The 20,828-nt window shown below is 39.2% G+C and overlaps 1 protein-coding gene and 1 pseudogene across 1 annotated transcript in view; both read right to left on the reverse strand.

Annotated features, from left to right (window-relative positions):
• LPAR1 (lysophosphatidic acid receptor 1) overlaps positions 1 to 20,828 on the reverse strand; it is a 157,915-nt gene that overhangs the window by 58,109 nt on the left and 78,978 nt on the right. Inside the window, exon 3 of the mRNA XM_089913578.1 lies at positions 2,337 to 3,084. Within this exon, the coding sequence (XP_089769704.1) occupies positions 2,337 to 3,084 (748 nt within the window). The remainder of the gene's footprint in view (positions 1 to 2,336; positions 3,085 to 20,828) is intronic.
• LOC149749025 (ADP-ribosylation factor-like protein 2-binding protein pseudogene) lies at positions 6,102 to 19,424 on the reverse strand (annotated as a pseudogene).

Raw genomic sequence — 20,828 nt, forward strand, 5'->3', positions numbered from 1 at the left:
TGGTGAATTACCTATTCCGAGCCCTGCCCATTCTCCCATTCTTGCTGCTTTTCTCTGCAAGGCTACAGTCCACTTATTTAATTTCTCCTTCCTATACTACAATCCCATACACATCTTGCCTCACCAAATTTCTTTGCCTAGAACCCTGATTGGAGTTCTCCATGTTCTGAACTTCTTCCATCACACATCTATAGAGATAATGCCATTTATTCCAGAGGCAGCTACATGTATTCAATCTTTGTGGAGCCCACTAGTTTAACCTCAGAAACCAGCGTTATATTCTGTTATTTTCAAGTCTGGGGTTGGTGTGGTAGGGCAGAAGGGGCATTTAGGGCCAACGTGCACTGAAACTGTGGCCCCATAAACCCTCAAAATAATTCTCGGGCTTTCCTGGTGGCTCAGTGGTTGAGAGTCCGCCTGCCGATGTAGGCGACATGGGTTCGTGCCCCGGTCCGGGAGGATCCCACATGCCGCGGAGCGGCTGGGCCTGTGAGCCATGGCCGCTGAGCCTGCGCGTCCAGAGCCTGTGCTCCGCAACGGGAGAGGTCACAACAGTGAGAGGCCCGCGTACCGCACACACACACACAATAATAATAATAATAATTCTCATTTAACCTGCAAAACCACCCAATGAGGCACAAAAGTTAATTTTATATGAATCGTTAAGCATACTACACACCGGAAAATGCTAGGCATTGTACAAAGGTCAAAATTCAAACAAGAACTTAGCAGGTTCATAGTCCAAGTTCAGTAGTCATTTTCTACTGGTGGTTCTATGAACTACAAGCAGTACTTGAGATGATACTAGAAAAAGTGCACCCGTATGAAAAGTTTCAACCAACATTGAGATCAGCAGTAAACAAACAAATACTTGAGTCAATACAGAAGTGAAATCTCTCATGTTATTTAATACAAAAAATAGCATCCACGGTAAACAAAGATGCGCTTCATCCCTATCATGGAGAATGTATACTTGTGGCACAGGTATGTTCAAGGCTTTTGTTGATAATTAAACATAGAGGGAAATCATTTTTATACTTCTACTGAACTTTGTTGGATGGAATAAGAAAATTTCACATCTGAGGTGGTGGGGGCCTCAGTGGGGATACTACCTACACGTGCCAGTTAGTTACAGACAGGGCTTTAGTTGTGTCAGCAATCCCAAGGCCTGGTCTTTATTCTTAGAGCCATAATTAGGGCTTTCTTTCCTGGGGCTAAAATTAAAGTAGCTCCCAGAGTTTCAGAGGAGCCACACCATCCCAGGTTCCATCCACTCAACCCTGCTTTACAAACTGGAACAAAGAGCATTAGAGGAACTTTCCACTGAATTTCAATGGAGAAAGATGAACTACTAAAGATTTCTTAAAAGATATTTTTTAAATGTGATCTGACATGAACCCAAATATAGCCCATGGAGAAAATGTAATTCAATAAGGTAATTATTTAAAATTCTCACTGGTTGAACTTTAAAAATAGGCCCTCTAAGCTTCAAAAGAAATGTTCTGTGTATGCTGTCTTCATGGACACAGTTCCGGGAGTCAGCACAGGGCCTGGAACTTATGAGGTTCTCTTTAACTATTTTCTGAATACATAAATGAATAAATATATTCCTTGTGATCATTAACCATGAATTTTTCACCCAGGAAAAACAATAGCTATTTAAAGGCAAAAGTTATTCGAGTATACATTACATAAAAGAATAAAATCCTGCTTTTCACCTTGAAATATGAATTAACTTCCACCACTAAAAACCGAAAATTAATGGAAAAAAAGTAAGTTTTCATAAAGGTGACTGTCAGAGATGGTATTAATTCCAACCCATTTTGTGCAATAAATCTATACAAAAACTTGATATACTTACCTACGTGTGTGCAGTAACAATGACAGAAAGTGAAAGACTCCTTATTTGGAAACAGACTCATAAAAATAGCTATGTGTGAAAGCATATTCATGGGACAGTAAAAACACTTTCTGAGAATCTGTAATAAAGAGACTATAGGCAAAAGTTCCACAATTTGGGCTGTAATAAAACCTTTCAAAAGCTGATATCTTTCAATACTTGATAGCCAAACTCGTCAATGACATCTTCCACATCACCATGATTTATAACACATCACTGAGACATTATTTCCCTGAAACCAGTTCTGTAATTATAGAAAGACTGGGATGCCGACTTCATTATAAACATTTGCTATAAAGGTGCCTTGTCCCCTTGTAATTCCTGCATATATACCCACTGATGTTCACATTGTTGCTTACCACTATCATAAACTACCCTGGTTTGTATTAAGACATTGAGAATCTGTAAAGTAAGTTACAGTCAAGACACAACTCACCGAGCACGATGACCACAGTCTTCAGAAGACTCATCATGGTATCCCGATTGCGCCGCGGCCCAGAACTGTGCCGAGACATCCTCATAGTCCTCTGGCGAACGTAGCCAAAGATATGAGCATAGAGAACCACCATGACGACAAAGGTCACCAAGTTGAAAATGGCCCAGAAGACCAAGTACGAGTCACTGTAGAGGGGTGCCATGTTGGAACAGTTTTCAATATCACAGATGCAGTTCCAGCCCACACTGGGTATGGCCCCCATAACAATGGCCATGGTCCAGATGACCACAATCACCACCACCACCCGCCGGTTGCTCATCCGCGTGTGGAGCTGCATGCGGAAAACCGTAATATGCCTCTCGATTGCAATGGCCAGTAAGTTGGCCACAGAGGCTGTCAGGCTGGTGTCAATGAGGCCCTGACGCAGGAGCCACGTGCTAACAGTCAGTCTCCGAGTATTGGGTCCTGTGTTGAACATTAGGTAGAAGTAGGCCAACCCAGCAAAGAAGTCCGCAGCAGCCAGATTCGCCATTAAGTAATAAATAGGAAAATGGAAGCGGCGGTTGACATAGATCGCCACCATGACCAGCAGGTTGGCCAACATGATGAAGATACAGACGGTGATTCCAAGTCCCATCACCAGCTTGCTAACTGTGTTCCATTCTGTGGCAAGGTACTTTCCACTCCGGTTATAAAAGAAGGCAATGGACTCATTGTAGAAGCACTGTGGTTCATTCATGGCTGTGAACTAAAAGGGAAAGGAAGAGAGGTTAAAAAAGAGAAAAACCATGGACCCAAATTTAAAGATGTGTAGATAACGCAAGTCTTCTACGGTAAATGTGGCCAAAAAAGAGCAAAAGCAAAGAATTTGAAAATCTGGTCCTGTTCTATGATTATGTTGAAACCCCAAGGTTTCTTACTGTTTTACTGTTCTCGAGATTAAAGACAGTTGGAGTTAAATAAATGACAAGGTCTGTTCTTGGTGGCTGCACATCATTGAAGTCTACGAGAAAAGCCGCACGACCCAGAAATCATGCCTAAAATACATGAGACAGATGAGAATTTTGCAGAGCGTTGCAACTGGAATATTTACCATAGTGAAATCTATTTTGGCCCGTTATTTAGGGAATCTGTAAATACAGATGGTTTATAGATAGGGTATTATTGCCCTATTATTCTGCATTTCTGTTCTCACATAGTATGTGCAATCTGTGTCAGATATCTTGTAACGCGAGTCCCCACAAGGACCATCAGTCCCAACATTGCAAAGAGGTCACTATGCATCAAAGCTACTATGCCCAAAGCCAGCGTCTGCTGTTCAACATTCCTGTGGTCAGCACTGTCTTCCCCCACAACTCCTTACCCCAGAAGAGCATTCATCAAATAATCTATGACGTTTGAGAACGTTTTTCTTCTTGGAGGACATAAGAAATATGTAACTAATGTAACCGTCAGAGAGCAGTTCATACTTTGACACTGCTCTAAAAGTACACCTTCTAAAATGTTGAGCGATAATGTTTCATTATGTGTTTTCTTATTTTTAACACCATCAATCAGAATATATTTGCTTATTAACTACTTATACTCTCACTTGAATTCAAAAGGATTGAGGAAGTTTCTAATAGAATGATATAGGTGTCAATAAAACTATTAAAACAAAATTAGAAAGGAAAAAGTAACACGGAGGGCTTCCCTGGTGGCGCAGTGGTTGAGAGTCCGCCTGCTGATGCAGGGGACGCGGGTTCGTGCCCCAGTCCGGGAAGATCCCACATGCCGCGGAGCGGCTGGACCCGTGAGCCATGGCCGCTGAGCCTGCGCGTCCGGAGCCTGTGCTCCGCAACGGGAGAGACCACACAGTGAGAGGCCCATGTACCGCAAAAAAAAAAAAAAAAAAAAAAGTAACACGGAGAAACTAGAAAATTACACATCAAATAGAATAAATCACCCTTCCTAAAGCCTTAGGTTTGTCTGTGACTTCTAAAATTAGAGAATATTTCTTGAAGATAGCTCACATCCAACCTTTTTCTTCATATCTTGCACTGCATTTAGTAAATTACCTAGCAAATATGACAGTTTTAACCACTATTTTTGATCGAATATTCTACCGAATATCCGTGAGTTGTGCCTTAATGTTTACCAAACACAGAAAGTTCCAAAACAGTGTGTGAAACTCTTCTTGAATGGTTAGTCTCCTGACCTGTCCAGGCATCTAGGGTCTCTTTCCTCATTTAGACTAAATAGCTTTTAGATTATGCTTCTATAATAATCACTCTTAGCATGTTGTATAATTATGTATCACCTTGTTTCTTAGTCCAGGGGAAGAGTGAAGACCCTGTCTTACACATCTTGGTATCTAATATACCTTCCACAGAGCCCCACTCATTGGCGATCTGAGAATTTGTGATGTTCCATTCCACTCCAAATCTTGCCATTACTCTGGGTATCTCATCTAATTTTCTAGCCTCTCAGTTTCTTGACCTCATCTTTCATGACCTTCTATTCCATTACAACTCAGCTGCCCACTTCCAAGGTCACACCCTGGACTCTGTAACCACTCAGAACTGTCTCCCTTTGGAAATAATCGATTGATACATTCTAATACTCTTTCCATTCTAATTACTCTTCCCATTCTTCCAAATTTATACATTCTAAGTACTCCCTTCCCATTCTTCCAAATTTCTCAATTGATCCCCCTACATCAGTTCTTTGCAGCCATATATTTCCTTAAGCATCCTACTTTTTCCCAATGGATTACCTCCCTATCTTCCCCCTTTTCCCTATCTGGCTTAGGTTCCACAGGATATCGTTTCAACCTCTTTTTTTTTTTTTTTTTGCTAACGCAAGAACACAGTCTCTTCTTGAAGACTTTGAGGTCAGGTGTCCTTCAGAATTCAAAAATTTGCCAGTTTTAAGAACAGTTATAGAGGACATAATCTATGTTTGATGTAACAGCCCCACCAAAATCTGAGACAGCACTCCATAATGATACACGTTAATCTCTAAAGTAAAATATATGAATATATACACTAAGTTTGATAAATAAAGGTTATAAGTAGCCTCATATCTATTCATTCAGAGCAACTTTTGCCACTGTGTTAAGAAAAGATTATCAGTTTTCAGACCTTCTTAAATGTTATCGTTTCAGATAAGGAAGTAGAGACCTTTATCTTTTAATCTACTTGCTCCACTGCACTTCTGTAACAATTTCTTAGAATAACACCAGTCTTGGATGAATGCAATTGGTTCCCACTTCCACACCTACACCAAGGCTTCTGAGAAATGTTAGAGAAAAATCAACATATCTGGCAGATTGATTCTGCTATAAATTCACATGATGTCTTCCCTCAACTGAGAATTTAATGCCACAAGAAATCTGATTTTCCCCCTAATTATTATTCTGTATCTTCTTCACAGTAAATACTCTAAATTTATTATTCTCTCTTGAGTCTCACCTTCCCTCTCTCCAGCAGCAGTTGCCAAAAGAGGAAACTTAGAAATCATCAGATTGAAACTCTTTTTCCTTTAAAATTACCTATTCAAAAACCCATTTTTTCTTCCCCTTCTGTTACAATGGAAAAGGTGTACCCTTTGCCATCCAAGTGTTCTGAATCCCATCCATTCTTACTATTTCCAGAACCTTGTTCTATAAAATGCTTTCTTTCTTCAAGTCCCTCCTCACTCCTTCTCCTCTCTCTTGAATCCTTCCTATCCATATTGAAGTAAGTTTAATCTCTACCAAAGACAGGAAGGAAGGAAAGAAGGGAGGGAGGGAGGGAGGGGGAGGGAGAGGGGGGAGGGAGAGAGGGAGAGAGGGAGAGAGGGAGAGAGGGAGAGAGGGAGAGAGGGAGAGAGGGAGAGAGGGAGAGAGGGAGAGAGGGAGAGAGGGAGAGAAGGTTAGAGGGAGGGAGAAAGAAAGAAAGAAATCCCCATATAACTTCATGTTTGGCTTCCAGCTCTGATGATTTTTTCCCCTTCATAGCCAACTGCTCTCCAGTGTCTCACTGGACACACACAAATTTCTCAATTACCTATGGTACAGCTTCTCCCCCTTCCCCTCCATCAAATCCACTCTAGTCAATTCTTGAGTTTCACATAACTTCCCCAAATCACACCAATCTGGTGGCTGTTCCAATGGAAATTTTTCAGTTCTCACCTTACTAACCCCTCAAAGCATCAGATACATGACTGGGAGCCTCTTTTTTAGAAAATTCTCTTTCTTTAGCTATCATGACATCATACTATCCTGGCTCTTGATCTCTCTCTCTCCCTGGTTGGTCCTTCTCAGTCATTTCTGAGGTTCCCCATCCCCTGTGCAACATTACTGTTTCTACCCTATATTCTCATTCAACACACTTTCATTGAGTTTTCTAATATGTCTTCCAAGATTTCAATTATCTTATATATCTCAAATACTCCCATATCTACACATTTGACCCTTATTTCTTCCCTTAACTCTAAGCAAATACCAAACTGCCCACTGTTATCTCTGACAACCTCATAATTACTTCTGTCTCTGTGTTCAAAACCAAGCTCAAACTTATAACCTTCCCCAACTTGTTCCTCCCGCGGTCACTATTTCAGAGGCTGGAGAACCACTATCTTTCTAGTGGCCTGAATGCTAAACGTGGGAATTCCTTTTCCCCTCATCTTCATCATTTAACCAATAACCATACCCTGTAACTTCTCCTTCCTAAGTATCTGTTCAACCTGTTTACTATTCCATCCTCGTGGCCACCAGCATTACTACTACACTGGCTTCCTAGGTGTTCTTTCTACCTAGCACCAATCTCTTCTCTAGTGATCTTTCTAAAAGACAAAGTTGCCCAAACTGCTCCTCTACTAAAAACGCTTCAATGGCTAACAAGTGCACTTAAGCTAAAAATCCATACTCTTCAACCACCTTATCAGGCCTCCTTATCAGGCCTCTCCAGCCTCAACTCAAGCTATTAACGACTTTAAACTCTCTGCTTCAGCTCTATTTAATGTACTGTGCTCTCTCTCACCTCTGGTTCTCAGCATTGCTGAGAACAGAGGTTTTCTGCATCAACATCCAGAGGGTTTGTAAAACACAGCCTGATGACCACATCTGTCTGATTTAGCAGATCTGAGGTGGGGCCCCACATGACGCTGATGCTCCTGGGCTAAGGACCACACTTTGAATACCACTGGCCTAGAACAATCTTCCCCCCATTTTCACCTTATACTCATTCTTCATGTACCAGTTGAAATATTATTATTTCCAGTAATTCTCCCCAGATCTTCCCATGTCTGGGCAAGGTGCCTCCTACCACAGTTCCCTGCATTACTCCTATAACAACACTTACCACACTGTATAATAATTGCTTCACTATCTATTGACACCTCCCCACACTAGGCTGTAAGCATTATGACGGCAGAGATTCTAGCTTTCTTGTTCACTGTTGTATAGCATCCAACTATTAGATTAGATTCTAAATATATACTGATTGCTTTAATAAATTAAAGATAATTCAAAAAACGTTTACACTTCACAAGTTTTCTTTCTGCAAAGGATATTAAAAAAATCATAAATATTATATAAATGAAAATTCTGTTCTTTCCTTTAGCTCCTGTAACCATTTACTTTCTCCAGACAAAGAAATTTCTTAATCAAACAGGAAGCATGTAGTATTTCACAGCATTCCAACTTCTAAACACCAACTGCCAACAAAGTCAAGCAGTGATATGAACAGCTTCTTTGCTTTTCCCACATAGAAAAACCATATAATTAAGAATGACAAAATAAAGTATAAATTGGCTTTTTAAGCCACAATATGCTAAGATGAATAAAACTGAAAAATTTTCTCTGAAGGTATCCAATGTTTACTCAGCAAATGGCATGTGACCTGGTTCTATTCCATCTCTTATCTCTCAAAAATTGAGTAGTGATACCATAAAAACCATACTTAATGACATAACTTACATGATTTTTTGAACCTCTCAGTTTTACCATCTGTTAAATGAGGAAATTGGACTAAATTATACATAAGGTCTATTTCAGATTTAAAATTCTACTAAGCATATTGTGGGTTAGAACTCTATATTTAATCAAATTGCCAACTAAATATTAAAGCAGTAGAAAATATACCAGGAATTAAAAATAGTAAGGGTAGAATATACCTGAGAAAAACTTCAGGAATTTCAGCTAGATTTAGTACAACAGGACTGAATTGAAAGAAGAATTAAAACTTTTCTCCTACCATCTGCAAAAAGCAGCAGATCTGGAGAATAAGTGAAGGATGCCCTGGCAGCACCTTCAAAGGTAGTCACAAGGGTAGTGTGAAAGTGCTTCTTTCCTTTTTCAGGACCTGATGGATTTAGGCAGAAACCCACATCAAGCTCTGAGAGAATGCAATTCAACTGTGCTTGGACTATAAGACATTCAGGTAGTCATGGTTATAATGATATGGCAAACAGAAAAAATTAGCCAACACAATGGGGAGAAAACAATCTCAGAGGAGGAGATGGCCATCCTAAAGAATAACAGAAAATACCTCCCCTTGAAGCAGATTTATTAAAAAAGAAAAAGGGGGGGGAATGGAAAAGATTAAATACTAGGATATTTCTGATTTGATCCTCAAAATGCTTTGTTAGGGTACAAGCACTGAAAATACAGCCAGCCATTACGAAGACAAAAAAAAAAAATTTTTTTTTTTCAGAGAAAAACTACATAGAGATTATATTAGCTTCCCATTGCTACTGTAACAGATTGCCACAAATTTAGTAGCTTAAAAAGACAAATTTATTATCTTACAGTTCTGGAGGTCAGAAGTCCGAAGTGGGGCTCACTGGGCTAAATCAAGGTGCTGGCAGGACTGTGTTCCTTTCCAGAGGCTCTAGAAGAGCATTTTTCTGTCTTTTCCCACTTGCAGAGACGGCCCACATTCTTCATCTCCTGGCCCCATTCCAGCTTCAAAGCCAGCAATGGCCAGCCAAGTCTTTCTCACACTGACATCATTCTAACACTGACCCTTCTTCCTCCATCTCCCACATTTAGGGACCCTTGTGATTACCTTCCCAGATAACCTAGGATAATCTCCCCATCACAAAATCCTGAACTTCATCACACCTGAAAAGCCCCTTTTACCATGTAAATTAGCCTATTCAGTGGTTCCAGGATTAAATATGCAATGGACATCATTAGAACTTCATCACTGAGCCCACCAAAGAGATGAAAAACTATTTTCCAATTAAAAACAATAATTCAGGCAATGAAATGATGTATAAAAATTCCATAAAACTGGGCTTCCCTGGTGGCGCAGTGGTTGAGAGTCCGCCTGCCAATGCAGGGGACACGGGTTCGTGCCCCGGTCTGGGAAGATCCCACATGCCACGGAGTGGCTGGGCCCGTGAGCCATGGCCGCTGAGCCTGTGCGTCCGGAGCCTGTGCTCCGCAACGGGAGAGGCCACAACAGTGAGAGGCCTGTGTACCGCCAAAAAAAAAAAAAAAAAAAAAAAAAAAAAATTCCAGAAAACTGAAATGGCAAATAGAAAACAAACTTAGGAAGTTTACTCAGTGCTCAGAGAAGATGGTCAGAGATAAGAATAAAAGGAAAGAAGGCACGTATAGGAAAAACATTCCAAACATAACTAGCTTTCCAAGTAAGCCTAGGACAAAGCTTAAGTAACACAGCTTGAAGCATAAGAAAAGTTATTGCTTAAGGAGAAAGACCTCAGATTACTGGTTTAAGCTTACATAAATTACAAAAGAGTCGATTAAAATCACTAAAATTGGGCTTCCCTGGTGGCGCAGTGGTTGAGAGTCTGCCTGCCAATGCAGGGGACACAGGTTCGAGCCCTGGTCTGGGAAGATCCCACATGCCGCAGAGCAACTAGGCCCGTGAGCCACAACTACTGAGCCTGCACGTCTGGAGCTTGTGCTCCGCAACAGGAGAGGCCGCGACAGTGAGAGGCCTGCGCACCGCGATGAAGAGTGGCCCCCGCTCGCCACAACTAGAGAAAGCCCACGCACAGAAACGAAGACCCAACACAGCCAAAAATAAATAAATAAATAAATTTTTTAAAAAAATCACTAAAATTCAGATATAGCTAGGTTAGATTTTGGAATCTCAAGGTTAACATTCGAAATTCTAAAAATATAAAAAAATAAACAAAAAGCAAACAAATCAAATATTGAGAGAAAGAGAGAAAATATGGTATTGCTAAGCTTCTACTGTAGAATTCCAAAAGATAGAACACAACCAATCAAAATCTCCATTATTTCGATTATACTTCAATTTGGAAAAAATCTCCATTATATGGAGAAAATGTTTGAGATCCATAAATTCCACAGCCAACTATACTGATGTTCTCATAGCAGATAATAAAGAACAGTCCCAGAGATGTGGGAGCTCCAAAAGATCATCATCTACATTTCCTTCCTAAAGAAAATACAAATGCAAGTAAGCCATGAAAAAAGTAAAAATAAAAACCACAATCGAATAGAAAGACTGGCAGTAAGCATCAAAAATACACAAAACAAAATTGAGTCTAAGTAATTGCTCTCCAAATGGTTATAAAACAAATATCAAAAATAACTCTTGAGGGTGTACTTATTATAAAGACAATAAATTAATAATAATCTGGAACTAAAATCACTGTATCAATAAGAACTTAAAAATAGGGGAAGAGAAGTATGGAAATATCTGTTCATTTTCTCTTATTACTCAGGTACGAATCAAAACATACTATTTAAGTTGTAACAATAATTTTCAAAAATAAGTTTAAATATAATCGATTCAAAAGCCACCAAATTGAGTAGTTAATATACTAAAAGATGATTACTTTTCATATTACTGGAGAAAATAGAGTAAAAAAACGATGTATAGAATGACAATTCTGTGAAATTTATATAGGTAAGACTATAAATGATTTTCTTTTCTTCTTTAGAAAAGTAGTATCTGTTGCAATAGATTTAGGGGGAAGCAAGAATATAATCAGACAAAACTCAAATACTTTTTTAAAGTTCATTATTCCAAAATCCCGATGACTATAATGAGAAATTTCTCTGTAGTAAGTTACAGAATTCCGCCCTGCCCAAGAAACAAAGATGTAAACAAAATAGAATGATTCCAAAAATAAACTGTCCTCAAAGCTAAAAAGAGAAGTCCATACTCACGCCCTTTACACATCCACCAATTACATCTCAGGATGATGGGGTGGAGGGAGGAGGCCTCGTTCGCTGCTCTACACAACAGATGTTCCAAATCTCAAAAATTTACCTCACCCATCATGTGATCTCAAAAGTCATAACAACTCTGCCAAGCCTGAACTCTAAAGAGACACAGAGGGTGTTCATCTTCGCTATGCACTTCATTTCTTCATTGGCACATTCACAAACACTTCTGGAATGCCAGGTATGGGGCATGGCACTACACTACGCTATGCCTTCCAGGGGTACCAACATGAAACACCTGGGCGCCTGGTGTGGGGTCACTCACGGTCCACTCAGTGTGGTATTTAATCTCCTGAAAGACAGCTACATCTTCATTAGCCAAGCGGAGAAGGGAGCACTTAGCACAAGCTCACGAACTGGTAACTAAACCTTTATGATTTAGTAAGCATTTAGATAAGAATGTAAATATGTACTCTACTGACATCCCAAAGGGAGATTTTAATTTATACTGAATAAAGGACCAGTAATAAGATCTAAATCAAGTCTATTTGGTTTCCCACTTCTGTTAAAGTACAACAATGGAGTGGGTGAGGACTTCTTCCTGATTCTGGTGCTCACCAGCTTCAGTAGGTCTCATAACTGCTCTGAGTGTCAATTTCTCATTTGTAAAATAAGATATCTCTAAGGGCTCTTCAATTCTAGTTCTTAAATCTAAAATAATCAGACCTTCCACACATTTCCTCCCTCTTCCCCCCCCACCAAAAAAAGACTGAAAAGAGATGGCACAGAATTTAATTAAATGCAATTAAGTCTCTATTAACAAGAAAAACAGTTCTCACACTTTTTAGAGTCTCAAATTAGAAACAATAAAAAGAAAAAAAGGAATGATCTACCACTATAATCAGAAAATAGGACACAAAACAATGCTGATGCAAACTAAAAATGTTCTAAAGTTAGAACGTGAGCCTCACAGTAGCTGAAGAATGAGCAACTACTAGATTTTTTTAAACTTTATCTGAAAAAGTACATAAAATGCTACTTCTTATACAGTAACAATGTACGTGAATATGATGTACACACATGTAAAAAAGAAAACTATGGAAAACAAGTGTAAATCAATAAAAATACTTTGTATCTGTTATGGCCCCTTGTAACAGGCTGAGTGAGTGACATCATATTACTTGAATTTCCAGAGAGAATTTTGAGTCTGGGCCCAAGAGGAAGAAATGGAAAACAAACAAACAAACAAGCCTAAAAACACTAAGACATGCTGGAGAAAAAATATAGTGTTTTAGATACACTGCTGAGCTAAAAGGGAACAGCAAACTGAGGTGATAGGCTGCCCTGGTAGCACACTGTCAGGATCATGGAGACAGGGCATTAAATATAACTGGGAAAAAGAAAATGAGCCCTTGGCCTTGACTGAGGAAGTGACTTAGAACTGAGACCCAGTAGTTAAGCTAGGAGTCTTGAAGATCTCCCTATCAGTAAAAGAGTGGAACAGAAAAAATAATCTACCCAGGTGCACTGGGGAAAACAAGGAAGTTTGTCTTAGCTTAGGCTCCAGGTTGGGAAATAAATAAATCACAAGACTCCCTTCAGAAATCAAAACCCCTCCCTTCCCCATCAAGATGGGATTTGAAGTTAGACCTTCTGCCAAGTCTGAGAATGAAGTTAGACCTTTGCCAAATCTGAGGACCCACAGGAGGAGAAATTAACACAAACCACAGTCCTTAGCCTGTGATATCTCCGCCCCCCCTCCCATCCACGTTCTGGTACTAGCAAGCATCAAACCTCTCCAGAGGGCCAGACCTCAATACAGCCACACAGGATTCTCTCGAATCAGCCCCACTGATGATGAATTCATCATCCCAAAGACTACAAACACACAGGAAGGATACCACGTGTGAGAATCAGCAGAACAGTACGCGGTAGGATAGGACCCAAGAATATCAGACTAAAGAGATGGCTGAACCGACTGAGGTTTTGCATTCTCCCTTCTCCACTTCAACTGGTTCCAGTTACATTTCCATTTCTACTCTTTCATGCTTATCTTTAATATTTTAACATGCATACTTGGCTTGAAGTCTAAAGGTAATCCTCTTCCCTCGATGAGCTTTCACTCCAACACCTCTGGCTCCCATGTTACTGTAGTTCAGCATTTTACTTCCATTTGTTTTGAAACCTACCTAAAATTACCTCATACTACTGTTTTGATTTTCTATTCTCAGTTTATTTGGTTATATTTGTATGAAGCCAGCACACCCATGGTACAAGAACAAAAAGGAGATTAAGAGTGAAATAAATTACTGGCCAGTATTATTTAAGAACATAAATGAAGAGTTCCTAAATAAAATATAGTTTCTATATCTGTAGATCTACATCTAGATCTGTATAGGGAAAGAGAGAGAGGTGTGACTAAATAGAGTTTATTCCAGAATGCAAAGATGATTTAACATTTAAAAATCTGGTAACAGAATTCATCACACGAACAAATTCAAGGAAAGAAGAAAGGCCAATGATCATCTCACTAGAAATGGAAACACGCGTTTGGTAAATTTAAATAGCCTTTCATGATAATTTGGCAATCTAGGGTTAGAAGGAAACTTCCTTAACTTGGTAAAAGGTTTATGTATGGCAATTGTCATATTTGATGGAAATATTCCCTTTTAAGGCAGAAACAAAACAAAGGTGATTCAATCACCAGTTGCTTTTAGCATGTATTGGTGATTATAGCCAAAACAATAAGAAAAAAAAAAAAGGAAAGAATTGGAAAAGAAAAACTTACTCTTTTTCACAAATGATTAATCAGTTACATATAAAATGCAAGATAATATATAAACAAACTGTACTAACAGAGTTTAGTAAATTTGCTGGATTAACTATCAAGCCACATGAATCAACTGTGTTCCTACAGAAACACCAGAAAAAAAATTTTTAATTATTATTTCAAGGACAACCCATTTACAATAACAAAAGGTCTAATGTATCTAGGAATAAGTCTAAATATTCAAAAGCTTACAGCAAAACCTAAATAATTGAAGAGATAATATTTCATGGGAAGAAAAAGGTGTTAAGATGTCAATTTTCCCAAAATTAATATATAAATTCAATGCAATAAAATGAAAATCCCAAAAGGGTTTTTCACGAAGTTTGACAGGCTCCCTAAACACTGCTACAGAAGTACAGAAGAACCAGAGTATCCAAGATAACTTGGAAAACAAAGAACTAGATGCCCTATGGAAAAGAATATGTTATTTTAAAGTGATAAAATAAGACATGATATTGGCACAGAAAAACATGAACAGCCAATGGAATAGAATAAAGAACCAGAAACACACATTTCCATGGTAACTCGATATAAGAGACATGGCTTTACCCACCAATGGGGAAAACAGTGTAACTGTTCATCTATATGAAAAAATAAAACAAATTGACTGTCTATGTCATATCATACCCAGAAATCAATTTCAGGTGATACAAAGACATATGTAAAAAGCAAATAAAGAATATATTTATAATTTGTGAATAGGGGGATTTTTCTAAACAAGATCAAAACATTGACAAAATTCAAGACTTCCGTGCAGCAAAACACTTCCTAATCAGTGAAAAGAAAAGCTGAAGAATAGTAAAAAGTCTGGCAATGCACATAAAAAAGGCTTAGTTTACAAATCAAAATAGAAAAGCCAAACAATCCAATAGCAAAATAGGCAAAGATGGGGACAGGCAATTCATAGAAGAGGAAAACTAAATGGCCAGTCGTCACATGAAAAGATAATTACCCTTCCGGGGAATCAGAGAAAGTTAAATACAAACTGCCGTCAGACCCAATTAATCATTCCATCAGGTGGGCAAAATTTAACAAGTCTGAAAATATCAAGAGTTGGCGAAGACTGTCATACAGTTATGGTGGGAATAAAATTTCAGTGCAACTGCTTTGCAAAACAGTTTGGCAAAAACCACTTAAATTGGACATGTTCATACACGTGATTGAGAGATTCTAACGCCAGAAAAACTCACACATGTGCATAAGGAGACGTATACAAGAATTTTCATTGCCACTCTTTTATAATATCAAAATATTAGAAGCAACGTAAATATCTGTCAACTGGAGAATGATAAATTGCAAAATAACCAGAAGGGTATGCTATAAAGCAGTCAAAATGAACAAAGTTGAGCTTTACGTATGCTAATGACTAAAGCAATTTGCAAAGTATACATGCAGTGCACCATTCTTAGAAATGTACAAAACTTACATAAATACACTACATATTGTTTAAACATTTTCTCCACATATGTATATATCCACAAACACATGCGGGGAGATGATAAATAACAATATTTATGGTCTGAGTAATGACGGAGGTTAATAGAATTGGGAAGGAGTACAAGGGGCTCAACTTTATAATGGTTCTTTGTTTTATTTATTAAAGCCTAAGATATTTTCTTATTGAGGTATAATTGAGATATAGCACTAGTTTCGGGTGTACAACATAATGATTCGATATTTGTATATATTGTGAGATGATCACCATAATAAGCCTCGTTAACAAGCATCACCATATACATGGTTACAAAATTTTTCCCGTGATGAGAACTTTTAAGATCTACTCTCAGCAACTTTCAATAATGCAATATAAGTATTATTAACTATAGTCACCATGCTGTACATTCCATCCCCAGGACTTTTTTATTTTACAGCTGGAGGTCTGTACCTTTTGACCATCTTCACCCAAAAGATTTTGAAGCAATTACATCAAAATGTTAACATTTTAAAAGCTGGGTAATAGACATCCTATTGTATTATAACACTCTCTACACTTTTCTGTATGCTTGACATATTTTTTTAACACCTTTATTGGAGTATAATTGCTTTACAATGGTGTGTTAGTTTCTGCTGTATAACAAAGTGAATCAGCTATACATATATCCCGACATATTTTTAAAATAACAAACAAACACCTTATTCAGTCGGAGTCAAAGCAAATGGGTTCTGTTGTCAATAAAGCAGGGAGGAGAAGGAAGGAGAGGGGAAGGAAAGTAGTGAGCACTATTGCTAGGCTCCACCAGGCCCAAAGAATGATTAATGGATAAAAACTGAAATACATGATCATGCTTCACTTAACATTCCTATTTCCTGGGAGACAGCAAAGGGTCTGGGAGATAACATTACAGATTTCTAGTAGCTTAGAGCTTAGGCCCCAGAATTGGTGAGATCTGGGTTCAAATTCCAGTTGTTTTGTTTACTAATATGACTTCAATAAATTATTTCTCTCCTCTTAGAAGTTAGTTTCCTCATCTATAAAATAGAGAGAAACACACCACGTTTTAAGGACTGAGTTTCTGTAACATCCATTTCTCCTGAAACTTTTAAATCAAGTAACCCAGGAGGTTTAAACCTTCATAAACCAAACACCACCTCTAAAATGCAGCCTTCTTGAACTCACAGATCAAAACAAGATAATTAAATAATTCATCCGATGAAGAAAATTATTTTCGTGGCCCTTTTTATTTCCATAGGCTAAGAACAGAGTATCTTTCTTTATTATCTTGTTTCAAATCCATTTTTTTTTTTACAATAATACGTGTGGATTGGTGTCTAGGCTCTATTTCTTCCAATGGTTTATCTATCCCTATACAAATACCACATTGACTTATTTATTATAATGTTATAATAAATTCTGATATCTGGAAGATCACTTTTTCCCACCTCGGTCATCTTCTTCAAGATGATATTGGCTAGTTTTGACCTTTTGTAGTTCGACATGAATGTTAGAACCAGCTCGTGAGGTTTCAAGACAATTTTTTGGAATTTTTACTGTGACTGCATTCGATCTCCAGACGCATTTAAAGAGAACTGACATGAAATCAATGAATTTCACAATCCATTGACATGGTATCTCTCTGTTTAAGTCTTCTTTAATGTCTATTAATAAGGTTTTATAAATAATCTCAGAGTCCTTATACCAAATTTATTATTAGAGTTATTCTTAAATACTTGATACTTTTAAGGCATTTGTATACAGGATTTTGGGGTAGTTTTCTCATTTAACAGTTTTTTAAGTTGAGATATAACTGACATAGATCATTGTATTAGTTTTAGGTGTTCAATTTTTTATTATTTATTTTATTTTTACTCATGGTAAAAAGTATTTAATAAATGCCACATCGGTACAGAAAAACACACAGCCTATACAGCTCATCCTTTAAAACCAGAACAGCCAAGTGAAAAGTCAGCAGAGATTCTTATTTTTACTTGAAAAATAAAAATAAAAACAAAATAACAACTAAGGTACACATTGGGAATTGAACTACTACAGTTTTTCTTTCTAGAGATGTGACATCCATGTTTTCTTGTCAGTCATGTTCTATCAAACATTGTACTAACCCCAAGCAGACAGATGACCAGTAAAGCTGTTTGCTACCTCCTACTGAGCTAGACCAGTGCAACACTATCTTGGTAGGATTATTTTGACAGTAAGAAGCAAGTGCAGAGCCCCTACCCCAACAGAAAACCTAAGGAGCTGTTTTACACAGAAAGGGTTTTAAGCAAACCTACACAAACACTAACACGCTCTAAGAAAGGAAACCTTTCAGACTACTTCCAGCATACATTCATTGGTGCCCAGTAAAATAGGAACACCAACGTAGCAAGCATGTTTGCTTTCGTAGCACTAACAGCTAAAAAGCACACAGCATATAATATTTTGATCTTGAAGTGGGTAATCATGGAAGTTCCAAGATTATATCCACTAGGTTAGCCTGAGTATTCATCTATAAAAATATTTTTTAAAAAACACGTAAACGAGAGTTATAGAAACAATGGGACTACATCAGGACCAGCAGAAGACAGTGATACAAGGACTGTACATGTAAGACTAGGAATTGATTTTCACATGCACCTTTTAGGTAAAGGGAATCTAAGTTGATTCCTACAGCCAAGACTAAATGTGATAGGATTTTCAGAAATCTTGAGATGGGCAGCTAGCTTGAGTTAACCCCTAGATAAATACTTCCAGTCAAAAACCCCACTGAGGCTGCAGGACTGAAACTCTGACCCATATAAAAAGCTGTGAGTGCACAAAAAGCCTGATGGGACATGCAAGGCCTGCTGGGCCAAGAGAGTTGATGATAGGGTTCTTCCAACATGGGCACACCAACATGTATGCTGGGGAAGTGCCCCCCAGGTGGAATGTTGGTCTTGGGCTTGATGCAGGAGCCAGACTCAGAAGCTCCTGCGAGAGGCGTCTACTCAGGGAGGAGTACGAGGGTTACCGAAGACAAGAACGTGTCCAGGAAGTCAGGTAATTTTCTTCTGACCCATCAATACTTAACATTAGTGAAGAGTTGTAGAACAGAGTCAGTCTTTCCAAGACATATTCTTCTGACATCATTAGCCAAAGCCTCTCCCAGTCTATTGGCCTGGTGATGTCTAGAAAGATCCCATTACCTGCAGGTGGGACCTAGCGTCGCAGACTGTTCTGGGAAGTTGGCATAGAAGATGATTTGCACAATGAAGTCACCACTCAACCGCTGCTTAAGTCCAGTCCCCAGCCTTCTCTTTCTGCTCGGTAGTCCAGAAAGCTTTCTTTAAAAGCTAGAAAATCTGTAAACGTGAGAAGCACGTCGAAAATGTCACCGGCCACTTCATCTTTATGGTGCTGTAAAAGTTGTAGTGAAAGCCCCCATGTTAAATCCAGGAATCCGCTCCAACAGCTGTTCTTCTATATACTTTTCTACCAAAGAAACATATTCGTTAAAAGTAGGTGTGTAGGTGAGCTTACTCTCTTCTGCGTCTTCAAACTCCTGGTAGTACTTGTCCATGCAATTCCTCTGTAATAGCTGGAACTCACCACCCATGATAATGTCCTCTTAATATCCAACCACAGCATCAAATTCTGCATCAGAGGCGAAGAGACGGGCACCGGGAAGCTCTCTTCCTCTAGGGCGTCCATTGCCGCCGCCGCCGCATCCACCGCCCGCGGGGGAGCGGGCCGCTGGCCTTCTACCACGCCCGCGGCCCCGGGCGCATCCTGCGCTCTGCTCCGCAGAGCCCCAACCGGCATCAGGAAGGCCTCGCCGGCTCGCGGCCCAGCCGGGTAGCGCCTGCTTACGACGCCCCGGCCTCAGGCTCCGAGGCTGCGGCCACGGGCCGGCCGGGCCTCTAAGCCCTGCCAGGCCTCACTAAACTCGCCGCTGTCGCCACGGGGTCCAGGCGTCCGTTACCGCGCCCCGCCTCTCAATTTTTAAAAAATAGGATTGTATACCTATTCTTTAAGTTCTTGTTGTATTCTACTACCCATACTTACTGTATTCTCTTATTCTTACAAACAGCTTCTCGATGCTTTTTCTGTGACTAGCTTAGAGGAAAGCAATAAGATGTGCAACTGAAAAGAGGCAGTTTTTAATATTTTAAATACTTAATGCAATTTTTTAATATGTTTGAGAAAAAAATCATGCAGAAAAGTTCTCATAAGAATAAATGTATATTCCGGATACATCATTTGAGTTAAACATCTTGGAACAACAGGACTACAACCTCTCAGATTCCCTGTCATTCGCCACCTTGTTCTTTCTACCTTTTTTCTCTGCTGATATAGAGTTGAATTCCCAGCTGCAGGCTGTGTTGCTCTGCTTTTCCAAGCTGGTCTTGAATGAGACAGTGAGCTGACCAGCAGCTGAGTGTCTCCATCTGACTTGTCACATCTATGCCTGACCATAACCTCTGAGTCCTGAGTTCCCACTGTGCATCCATATACAAACCAGCATGTCAGAGGTAAGCCCAGAGCACAGACCATGGGGCTGGGCTTCTTCTGGGCCCTTTGTTTTTGCCAGGTTTTTGCCAGGTGACTTCAGTAACTTGATCAACCACAGTTAAGGTAATGCTAAACAGAGTTCTAGAATATGCAAAGCCCTTGGAGTTGGGGCCCAAACCTGAATCCAGATGAATGACTTTTTCTCCCAGGCTTGAACTAAGGCTTCAAACCTCCCTATGCTGGCTGGTGGAAGTTCATCTCAGTGCAAATACTTTTAAATGGGGCAGCTATCTTGTTCACCAACAACCATACCCTATCCCTCTTCCTACAGGACAGGTGCTCTTGCTACCAAAGGTTGTCTGAATCTTTGAAAGTTGCTTAATACCTAACCTTGCCTTTCAGGAATTCATCCCTTTCAGAAACATTTTATCGGATGCTAAGGAGCAGATAACAACCCACTATCACTTCTCTCCCAGCCTGAGCCTGCCCAGGATAATCATTTACGAAATGGAATAAGTCTAACTTACAGGCAGTTCTTTAAGGGATGCTATGTGATTACCAAATGGTAGTAGCATCACTCAGTATCACCACTTGGTAGTATCA

This window comes from Delphinapterus leucas, chromosome 6, assembly GCF_059928025.1.
Source record: "Delphinapterus leucas isolate spDelLeu-1000000601 "Yukka" chromosome 6, BTC_Dleu_Yukka2, whole genome shotgun sequence".
In the NCBI taxonomy this organism is placed as follows: Eukaryota; Metazoa; Chordata; class Mammalia; order Artiodactyla; family Monodontidae; genus Delphinapterus; species Delphinapterus leucas.